The sequence below is a fragment of the Danio rerio genome, chromosome 5 (genome assembly GCF_052040795.2).
Source record: "Danio rerio strain M-AB ecotype USA chromosome 5, GRCz13ab, whole genome shotgun sequence".
Classification (NCBI taxonomy): Eukaryota; Metazoa; Chordata; class Actinopteri; order Cypriniformes; family Danionidae; genus Danio; species Danio rerio.
The window spans coordinates 21656520-21668729 of NC_141025.1; the positions used below are offsets into that span (position 1 = coordinate 21656520).

At 34.0% G+C, this 12210-nt stretch overlaps 2 protein-coding genes across 2 annotated transcripts in view; one reads left to right on the plus strand and one right to left on the minus strand.

The window, feature by feature from the left end:
- sgsm1a (small G protein signaling modulator 1a) overlaps positions 1-12210 on the plus strand; it is a 766057-nt gene that overhangs the window by 703697 nt on the left and 50150 nt on the right. The gene's annotated exons all lie outside the window — the stretch shown is intronic.
- Positions 2900-12210, minus strand: part of wscd2 (WSC domain sialate O sulfotransferase 2) — a 52295-nt gene continuing 42984 nt past the window's right edge. Inside the window, 3 exon segments of the mRNA NM_001109769.1 lie at positions 2900-3743; positions 10233-10433; positions 10523-10687. Coding sequence (NP_001103239.1) covers positions 3391-3743; positions 10233-10433; positions 10523-10687 — 719 coding nt within the window. The 3' untranslated portion in view covers positions 2900-3390.

Genomic DNA, 12210 nt, shown 5'->3' on the forward strand with positions numbered 1-12210 from the left:
CTTAAATCTAACCAAATATTAACGCCTTTTGATGTTGTGTACCTGCAGGGTTGTTTCAGATCATCAAAAATGTAATTATTAGTCAAAGATAACATAAATAAACACCAGGATTATTTTAAATTAAGTGAAATGAAGATTTTTATTATTACGGGAAATCAAAATCTAAAACTACATAGTTTACCCTGTGTGAAAAAGTGTTTGCCCTCAAAAACTAATAACAGATTGGGTCACTAATAGCAGCAACAACTGCAAAACAAAAGCATTGTTGATAACTTGCAATGAATGTTACAGCGCTGTGGAGGAATTTTGATCCTACTTATCTTTGCAGAATTGCTGCAATTCAGCCACAATGAAGGGTTTGTAAACATAAACAACCTTTTTAATGTCTTGCCACAGCAACTCAATTGAATTCAGGTCAGTACTTTGACTTTGACTTCATTAGCTTGGGTGTGGCTAGAGAAATTGAACTCAGGTGTAATAAACTGCTGTTTCTACACTTTTTCACACAGGGCTATGTAGTTTTGGATTTTGTTTTCCTTTAATAGTAAAACCTTCATTTCAAAACTGCATAATGTGTTTACTTGTGTTATCTTTGACAAATATTAAAATTCGTTTGATGATCTGAAACATTCAAGTGTGAAAAACATGCAAAAAAAAAGAAGAAGAAATCAGTAAGGGGCAAACACTTTTTTTTCACACCACTTTATATACATCATATGAAAGTTGAATAAATAAGCTCTGCACTGATGTATGGCTTATTATGATTGGTCAATATTAAAATAGTAAACAGCTATTTGAAAATCTGGAATACAGGGATAAAAATTAAATCTATACAGGCATACTAAGTAAAGTATTTAGAGTTGTGCAAATTAACTTCTTGGCAATGCATAATTCGAATCACAAAATTAGGTTTTGATTTCTTTTACACTAGGAAATGAACAAAGTATTTTTGTGGGACAGGACATTTACTTAATTGGTTTAATGGTAAAATTTTGACTCATACAATGTACTTTTGGCTATTGAAAAATATTTTTGAACAAAATAAGACTAGTTTGTGGTCAAGTGTTATAAATGAATGACAGTATTTTCATTTTTTTATTACAGCACCTCACTAACAGATGCACTGTAATTACAAAATAGAAAAAAAGTATCAATTACCGCCGCCATTTCACACACTCCGAACACAAGATTATTATTATCATTAAACGACCACTGCAATTTATGTAAAAACCAAAGTGAAAAAAAACTAAACGTAAATCATTTAACTTGGAGAAATGATCCGATGCAGAACTGTCCACACCTCAATGGATAAACAGAGAAACTCGATTGCTTTCACATGTAATAGCCCAAATGGACTATACACACACACCTGTATATTACTGAAAATAACATGTTTTTGAGTTGTCCATGCATTTAAGGAATACAGATGCTGTAATGATTTTTGTAGTCCACCGCTTGACTGAACAAACATCATGAAGACAATGTCCTGACTGTTGGGAACACAGGCTGGGATTTAAATTCCTCAACATCGCAGTATAGTCCAGAAGAGGAAGTAAAGCAAATGAAAAACAGATGTGAAGTTTCCATCCAGAAAGTTATTCCTGACATCTCAAATGGCAGAAGACTCTCATTTAAAGCATGAACAGTCATTGCCCAAGATAACAAGCTGAATATGTGGTTTGCACACACACTTATACTGGCTTAAAGACGATTGACGTAAAATAAACTGAACGTCAGACAACTGGCGGCAAACCATTGCACAAGCCCACTTCTTAGTGTATTATTTTTGACAGGATGATGTTTTTTTTTGTGCAATACAACTCATTCTTAAAAATATACTGTACAAGAAGAAGAATGATAAGCAATTTCATATTCTAAGGAAAATGGTATCGCTGTAAAGGCCTGCAACAGGATAAACAAATGTAAAAGATAATTGGGATTTTTAATATGTCAATTCTGACTTTTTTCTTGCAGTTGTGGGACAAAAACATAATTGTGAGATTCTGAAAAAGAAATAAGAATCACCTGAAGTTTTTTTCCCACAGAATTTACATTTTACAATTCTGAGTTTATAATTCTGATGTTTTACCTCAGATTTCTGAGTTTATATCTTGCAATTCTAAATTTAAATCTCGCAACGGTCATGTTTTTTCCTCCATAATACTTGTTTTATTTTACAAATCTGACTTTTTACCCAGGAATTCTGAACAATTCTAAATATAAATCTCACAATTCCAACGATTTCCCTCCCAGAATTCATGTTTTATCTTGCAATTTTGACTTTTTACCTCAGATTTCTGAGTTTACATTTTACAATTCTAAATTTAAATCTTGCAATTCTCAAGTTTTTTTCCACAATAATACTTGTTTTATCTTGCAATTCCAACCCAGACTCATTTTGAAAACGTAGCCCAATATACTTTTCTGGAGAGCACCAAATACGTCCCAGGAGGTGTTTTTTGCAGTTTTTGTTTTCCCGAATCCACCAGATGCCGCTGTGTATGCTTTTTTAGATCTTAAATCTAAACTCTTGCGAGTGTCATCTCTTCTTACGCAAATCCACCAGAGACCACTGACGACTGACTGACTGACCAACCAAGCGATCACTCCACCCACCCCCTTCCCTAAACCCAACCGATAGTGTTTTGAAAACAATCGATTGACCAGTGCCCACCAACTTCCCTAATTGCAACCGACAGTGTGTTGAACTCCAGAAACTTATTTTATATTATTTATTTTATTTTTTAGCTTTTGTTTTTGTCTTATCTGCTTTCTGAAACCATTCTTCGCCGAACTCTAACCCCGTCATGGTGGTCAACTCTTCTCTGCGACGCAAGTCGTCTGATGTTTGCAGCGTGATAACAGCGGGAAAGGCGATGATGTACGTTGCGAGCCACCGGACAAACTGGTAACAGTGGGAAAGCCGGCGATACAGAGGTAAGCGTTCAGCTGCTAGTGCAAAAAGGAAAAGCATCATACCGCCACATATCGCAACTCTTCCTTTTTTTTCAGAATTGAGTCTATATCTTCTAATTCTAAAAATAAACCTCACAATTACAACCCAAAATTCCAAGAAATCTCTTGTTTTATCTTGCGATTATGACTTTTTTTTACCTTAATTCTGAGTGAATCTCTCTAATCTTGCACAATTGTTTATAGCATGCGATTCTACATTTAAATCATGAAATTCTCACAGTTTCTTTGAATTATTCAAAATTGTGAGATGTAAACTACCAATTGCCAGAAAGTCAGTCAGAATTGCAAAAAAAAGGCTCATTTACCTTGTAACTTTTTTTTTTTCTGTGACAAGGAAGCGTGCATACATGGCTGACAAACTGAAATCTAAAAACGTGTGTTGTGAAAAAAAGCTAAAAAGCTAAATGGTGAGTATCATCTGGGCCTGTACTCATCAGGCACACCAGACAGGTTCCTCTTTCTTAGTTCCATATCCACAGTCTTAATAAGCCTGTCAATGGTGGCACGCATTTCCACTGTATAAGGGTCATACTCCAGCTTTCTCAGCCCCGAGCGTTTAAAGTTGCCATCTTTCTGTCCTTCCACACACAGAAGGCGATCCTCTGACACTTCCAGGCCCAGAAAGATGACCATGCCTTTTAACTGAGAGAAAAGGTCCCGTTTTAAATCCTCAAAGTGCACCACTTGAACTTTCTTTCCATATTTGAGCCAGTCCAGTGTGTGGGAAGCCCACCATGGAGCGTAGTTCTTCACAAACTCTGGCCACTCTGATGAAGAAAGAACGAGAGTTTAACTTGAAATATACCATCTTACAGTGACACATTGTCAGATGGAGCCTAAGTGCAAAAAAACTGACATGTGCCAAAAACATAGCAGATATTGGCTGATTGTGCAAAATAAAATAATAATAATAATAATAATAATAATAATAATAATAATAATAATAATAATACTCGGATTCAAAAAATTGTGCAAAATAAAATAATGGCACACTTACTCGGATTCAAAAAACAGAGTGTGGTTTTATGGTGATTCTCATCAGAGGAGGGAACGAAAATAAAACACAAGAGCTCATTTTCTTTTTATCCCACAAAGTGAAGGATCTGATTCATGATGACAGAGGATGGTAAAATGATGAATAAGTGCAAAAGGAAGAAGCTAAATTTGCTGATATTTTGAAATGGTTCTGTGTTTTGTTTAGTGTGACGTTCTGAGGAAAGAATCATATGCTAGTTGGCATGGTAAGAAGCAAATTGAAACTATAATAGAGGAACATGCATGCCAAGTATCACATTTTTCACACTTTAAACATGACAACAGCATTTAAAAATAATGAGTTTTCAAAATGGGGCACCCTGCACTGCACTCAGCACTGAAAAAAAAAATATTCATTGGATTTACTAAATTTGAAAGGTAACTGCTTGCAAACTATTTATATGAGCTGAATTCAAACAAACAAATCGAATTTAGTGTTTAACTTAAATTATTTGTTTAAAATCAGCCCATTTAAATAGTTTGCAACCAGTTATTTTTGTGAATCCAATTAATCATGTTTGTGGGTGGGGGATTAAGTGTTAGGGAGTGCGCAGATATTTTTATACAAATACATATGGTGGCCGAGAGAGCTTAACATGCTGCAATTTAAGAAAACATGTGCCAGACATGTTATGTATCCATTTGAGATCTTCATCCGTTTGAGTGCAAATCCTCACAATGCATACAAAAAAAAAAAAAAAAAAAAATGCACTGCATTTTCTCACAGTGCAAACAAATTATAAAATGTGCTGCATTTTCTCACATTTTCAAATAACACTGAACGCAACGGAAATGTTTCAAGCAGATCCTAAAACGTGAAGGATCCGGCTATTTGGGTTATGGTTATTTAGACTAATAAAACACACAAGACAAGGGGATCAGGATGTTAAATTAACAATCAACTACAACTTCACTGAGCAAAATTCACAGTGTTGTCTGTCACGTTTTTGGGTCCCCTTGAAACATTTCTGTTGTCTTCCATTCTCTATGTGTTGTGTGAAAATGCAGCACGTTTTCTTAAATTGATTGTGTTGTGGGAAAATGCAGCGCATTTATTAATTTGTTTGCAGTGTATGACAATGCTGTATGTTTTATTAATTTGTTTGCGTTGTGAGAAAATGCAGCGGTTTTTTTTGTGTTTGCATTGTGGGGATTTGCAGCATGTTTGCTGTCAAACGGATGAAGATCTTTTCTTAATTTCTTAAAATCTTAATTTGCTGATGCTTTTTTCCTAGTTGCCTGTGTTTACTTAAATTGTAGCACATTACGCTCTCTCGACCACCGTAAATACAATTAAAATAAGAGGAAAAAAAGAGAGATAAACAACTTAGCATACACTAAATATAACTATTATTTTAAAAATAATTATTACTATAAACATAATAATTATACTATTCATAAATTATATTTATAAATTATAAAAACTTGACCAATTTTAAAAGATAAAAGATCTAAAATCGTAATTAAACTTGATTACAATAAATTAATAAAATGCTATTAAAAAACAAAAAACAAATAACATAAAATAAAAATAATTAAAGTGTAAATCAATTAATCTAATACTAAGAGTTTGGGGGTGGGGGAGTCAAGTGATATGAACTAATGCAGGGTTCCAAACAATTACTTCATGCTGTCCCAACACAAAACGATTAAGTTAACCTAATTGTTTTAGCAAATTTAAGTGGATTGAAGATAAAACAATTAAGTTGCTGCCAAAAAGCCTTAAGAATTGTGTTGCATCAACTCATGTAAATAAGTAGCTTAAACAAGCAGCAAAAGTCATTTTTGCGTATATAAAATACAAAGCATAAATTGGATCTTTAAGAAAGAAATAATATGGTTGCCTTTTAGATTTTAGGCAGGGGCTCCAATGAACTTGTGATCATATTTTTGAGTTTGCTGCATTTAATGGATTAAAAAGATCAGCCCTTAATGTTAATTTTTGGCTAAATATTCATGTTTGGAATGTTGCTTTGAGACATTTAAAAAATGTTTTGCTTGCTTGCTCAAACTACTTATTTAAGATGAGCTGAATCCACACAGTTCATAAGTTTTTTTGGGGGGGACAACTTAATTGCTTCGTGTTTAATCCAATAAAAATTGTAAAAACAATTAATAAACTTAGATAAGATAAGATATTAAGATAAACTTTTTGTTATTCACAACATGAAGAACTTGTGTGGAACTCAGAACTTTATACGGTGTAAGGGCTTATTTGCCTGATTTGTTTTTCTAGCATTATCTGGCTACACAAATGATAAGTCAAGATGTTCCTCTTTCAGTGTGTTTTCTTGCACATGCAGAGAAGCAAAAGAGAAAGAGAGAGACAGATCAGATGCATGTTTATCTTGGTTCTACGTCCTCTGTCTAAAAAACAAGCTTTGGCACTAAAGGGTTATCTGAAAACTTATTTAACTATATTTATGCTTTAAAAAGCACTTCAAGTAAATGGCATTAGTTTGATCATACTGAAACAAAAACAAACAGATCAAATAGTGGTCATTTTGAAAAACACCACAGTGTCACAAAGGAGAACAAGAGCAGTCGTTGCTTAAATGTGGACTGTGCTGGGGTAAAGACAGCTTTGCAAAATCTTCATACAATACAGTAGTTCACATCATTAGTTTAGGAAATTACATTAATGGCAAGGAAACAGGGTAACTGCAAGTTTTTTACAACCATTGACCACCCAAAATGTAAACGCCAGTAGCATGAGCAAAAGCAGTTTCTCTGCATCAGTCTTCAGGTTATTCACACAAAAGTAATATTCACACAAAGTAAAAAAAAGGAAACAGAAACACAAGCTAGTCATGTTTTTTTGGTGTGTCTGATGAGTGCACACTTCTGACCGCAGTACAGCAGATTTACCCTCAAAATAACGTCAACATCAAGTATAAAAGAGAAGTGTTTTAACACCATAGTGACCACTGGCGCTGACTTTAACACCATAGTGTATTTAACACCTTAGTGTATTTAGATGAGCTCTGCATTTCATTTAATACTGAAAGATAACTATAAATACTAGTTTCCTTGTTAGACCTGTACTATAGTACACAGTACAGTTCAAATAATTTATTATTAAATACTTATTATTAAGCATTATAATATGAGTCGTTACACTGTAGCAAGGAAACCATAAAATTACTTGACGATATGTAAACACCAAATCAAAGTCTATATACATGATTGATAGATTCAGATATATAATGAGGGACAGATTGTAATGGCAGAAATGATCAATATGTAACTGTAGAAAATAAGAAAGTTAAAAGATTATGTTTTTATGAAAAATTACTATTTTGTTTATTGGATATACAGTTAAAGTCAAAATTATAAGCCCTTGAGTGAAATTTTAATTTTCATAAATACTATCTTCCAAGTGTTGTTTAACGGAGGAGTAGACATTTGTAAATGTAATAATAGTTTTATTAACTCATTTCAAGTCAACTAATTTTTTTTTCTTTGTCTTGATGAAAGTGCATAATAATTTTCTAACTATTTTGCAAAATACTGGTATTCAGTATAAAAAAGGCATTTTAAGACTTGACAAGACTACAGCTGCGTCCCAAATGGCACACTATACACTATGCACTTATGCACTATGTACTTATGCACTTACACACTCAACAGGATAGTATATGTATGTAGTGTCGTCCCAAATGGCACACTAATGTGTTTTTACTAAGCGGAAATTCAAACCGTTTCCCTGATGACGTTTGACGGTCGCCAAATCAGTGAAATAAACGACCGAATTATCAGATAATACCTGCCGTGAGTATTACCACATTAACCATCGGGAGGCGCTAAAATCACTCTCGTAGAAGAATTTTGCTTTCACCATCCAAAATAAATAAAGTTATTCAACATGTGCGTCTGATAGCTCCGCCCCTTCCGCTACGTAAGCAAACCTGCGGTCGTTGAGTGCGTGAAGTGTCCATCACACACTTCATTTTAGCGGCTGAATGACTGCATTATCCGGGTAATTAAAGTGCACTTATTATTTTTAGAGTTTTCAGTGTGAACACACTACTTACACTATTTATACTACAAAATGGCGTAGAATAGTGCATAAGTATGCGATTTGGGACGCAGCTTAAGACAGGGGTGGCCAACCCTGTTTCTGGAGAGCCTGCAGATTTCAGTTGCTACCCATATCACACCTGAACCAATTAATTAGGACTTGAACACCACGTGATAATAACAGGCAGGTGTGTTTGATATGGGTATGAGGCATGACACTACATACATCAAATCCACATCTTTAAATCTTTGCAGTTAATCCAATACTTTGAATGCAAAGAATGGATGAATAAGTTTCTTGCACAAATCCTGAACATCCTGTATATATATATATATATATATATATATATATATATATATATATATATATATATATATATATATATATATATATATATATATATATATATATATATATATATATATATATATATATACACACACACACACACTTTCTTCCTCTGAAGGCAATGGAGTGTGTGAGTGATGTGGACAAAACATACACAATTGAAAAGGCGTCCACCCCCGTCATTGCCACTTCACACCCAGGCAGTGTGAAGGGAGTATCAAGCCATATACTATGTGTGAATACACCCTAAAACTGTATTCTTCAGGATATCAACAAAATAACTATAACAGTTTGTCCAGCCGCACACACTCTTTATCTGTTCCATTGCTTTGTTTGATCAAATTATTAGCTAAATTAGGCCACTTTATGTCAGTCAAAGTTTACACAATGGAGTCTACTTATTGAGTGGCTGATGGGGCTGAATGTGTTCCCACATTCTTCACAGACAGTAAGGTTACCAGTACACTTGTATAGATTCATGGTTGAGTTAAAAGAACACTCCACTTTTTAAAAAAATTAAGCACATAGCACCTCCCTGATGCATGCAGTATAGAACTACACAATACGAATACTACATGCCTATATATGCACAGGGCACTCCAGTAATGTATCAAAATTAAGAAACAGAATGTGTTGCCATGTTGTTTCGATCAGCTTGATCATTCATGGTGCAAAACTGTATAACTGAGGCCATTTTAGCTAATTAAACATAGCTTAATTGCTTTTTTCATTTATTTTAGGAAGATAGTTATTAACCATTTCACATGCGAGTTTTAAATACTCCAGCTGACCCTCCTGTGTGAGGTTTAATTTAGGGACCGTTACTTAGAATCCATTGCGCTCTAAAGTTCTTAAGTTCAAGTTTATCATGTGACCCACCAGCCATTATGATCTAGGTATGTATAGTATTTTGCTTCTTTTCGCCTTTTTCTGTAAATATTGACAAATGTTCTAATTATATTGTGAAATTTTTGATAATCCGATTCTCAAATATGTGATAGAAAATATATTTTTGTCTTTTAAACAGCTTAATAATAATCATATTTTTTGTAATATGATGGGTAATGGGCGCCGCCCTTGTTGCTAGAAAGGATAGAGCTGCGATCAAGATGTATTACCAAGTTACCAAGATGTATTTATATTACTTCTTAAAATATGCATTAATTGTATTTTATTAGCATTTACCCCTACCTCAACCCTAAACCCAACCCTAATGGTAATGTAAAAATAATATTTGTTTTACAGTGTCACAAAAATTCTGCTATAGTGACATGAGTGTCCTCAGCTGCATCTCCTGCAGCGTGCTTAAGTCTAGTTGGGATACAGCTGAGGATACTCATGTCAATATAGTATACTTTTTGTGACACGGTTCAACAAATAATATTTTTACATTACCATTATGGGTTAGGTTTAGGGTTGGTGTATTGTGTATCTTGCGTGAACATAGCACCTCGTCCAGTTTTATTGAAAATAAAATAATAATTATTGCAGTCTCCATAGACATCCGCATGCATTGTACAAACCTTGCAAGCACTCTTTGTGTGCCTCAGCGCGCACCGTCATATTTGAAATTTAGCAGTTGATGATGTGCGCTCTGAACGCTCTAATCACACCAGTGTGATCGTACATGTAAAAGGGTTAACCACACAACACACTGATGTTTTGTTGGCTATTTTATAATGATTTCTGTTAGTCCTAAAATAAAAAAGAAGAGATTTGAAGAAAGTACATATTCATAATCGCAATACTGGTTAAAAATAGCGCTATTTGATTTATTTCTGAAATTGTTCAGAACTAAAATACACTAATTAAGTGCAATAACTAGATTTTAGGACAAGCTCTCATCTCTCACCTTTTCCCCTCCAGTGAGCTTGAGAGGCAAATCCAATATGGCCGCCATACTTTCTGTTAAATTCCGCCATGAGGGCTTTATAAGGGTTGCGGATCATGAGGATGCTGGCATCAAAAGTCTCAATCTCCTTCTTGCCGCTCTCATGGGTCTTGATGCATATAGTCCTGCCACTGCGCCAGTGATCTCGCTCCCCTTTGAAACCTGCACATGCAGAGAGATCAAACCACCATGAGTGAACATGAGACAATAGATGGCTTTTGAGAAAACCAAAAACTTTTTGAGTAGTTGACCTTTGTTGTAGAGTGAGCCATCAAAATAGTAACTGCCGGTGTAGTAACCTGTGGCCAGCTCAATAAGGTGACGGGCCCAGGTGTTGCCCGCTCCGGGAAAACTAGCTAGTGCCATTAGGTGCTTGGAACGAGTAGGTAAAAAGCGCCGATCCATACATCGGTTATCTGTAGAGATAAAGAAAACACAATCTAAATATCAGATCATATTGACCAAACATGAAGATATTGAATTACATATATAGTTGAAGTCAGAATTATTAGCATTACTGAATTATTAGACCCCTGTGTGTATTTCTTTCCCCAATTTCTGTTTAACTGCAAATATTTTTTTTCAACACATTTCTAAACATAATATTTTTAATAATTTATTTCTAATAATTGATTTCTTTTATCTTTTGCCATGATGATAGTACATAATATTTGACTAGATATTTTTTAAGACACTTCTAAACAGCTTAAAGTGATATTTAAAGGCTTAAGGTTAATTAGGTTAACTAGGTAGATTAGGGTAATTAAGCAAGTTGTTGTATAACAGTGGCATGTTCTTTAGACTGTTAAAACAAAATATAGTTTAAAGGGGCTAATACTTTTGACTTTATAATGATTTTTTAAAATAAAACTGCTTTTATTAAAGCTGAAATAAAACAAATAAGACTTTCTCCAGAAGAAAAAATATTATTAGACATACTGTGAAAATTTCCTTGCTCTGTTAAACATAATTTAGGAAATATTTAAAAAAAGAAAAAAAAATCAAAGGGGGCTATTAATTCTGAGTTCAACGGTCTCTCAATCAAAGCTCACATAAGTGTACTAAAACCCACACAAATAGTCAAAAATAGGAAAAGGCTTTGTGAGCAGTGTGGTAAATGTAGAGAAGAGTTCATGCACACATCACCCTGCACATGTGCTGTTGTTTTAATGAAGTGAAACAAACCGTTTCTGTAAACAATCTGGATCAGCTTTTCAGATGTTGTCTTGCTTACATTTCAGATTTAGTCTAGAAAAGTACATGATGACCAGTGTGAATCTGAACCACAGGCAGATGACCTTCAGACTGAGAGGGAAATGAAACGAGTTTGCACTTTGATAAGAAAATGGAGTAAAAGGTGAGAATTATACTTTAATCATTGAAGGCCACTCTAATTATTCAAATTTAAAAACAATGAGTTGTTTAACATCTAAATACTGTTCATTTAGAAGATACTTTGAATAATAATTCATATTAATAACAATATAAGCAAACATTTTAAGGTTAACATACTGTATCAAGGTTCACGAAACAACAAAACAGTTTTTGAGATGTTGACAGTCATATATATGTCCCTCGCTGCTAAAAACCCTATTAGGACACATATATTTCACTAAAAAGTAAAAATTGGGTGTTTTTGCATTATTTTGAGCAAATTTGTTCTTCCGGTTTGAAAACAAATTATGAAGCTGCGTCATGGTGATTAGATCCTTGTGTGTATTCCAGCGTGTAGACTGGCTGTCTGTACCGGCGTGTACAACGTGACGTCGAGTTTTCAGCATTTGGTCACACTTTACAATAAGATTTCATTAAGTAATGTAAACCTGAACTAATCATGAACGATACTTGTACAGCATTTATTAATAATAGTACATTTACTAATGCATTATTAACATTTAAATTCATTCTTGTTAACATTAGTTCATGTATTGTGAGTTAA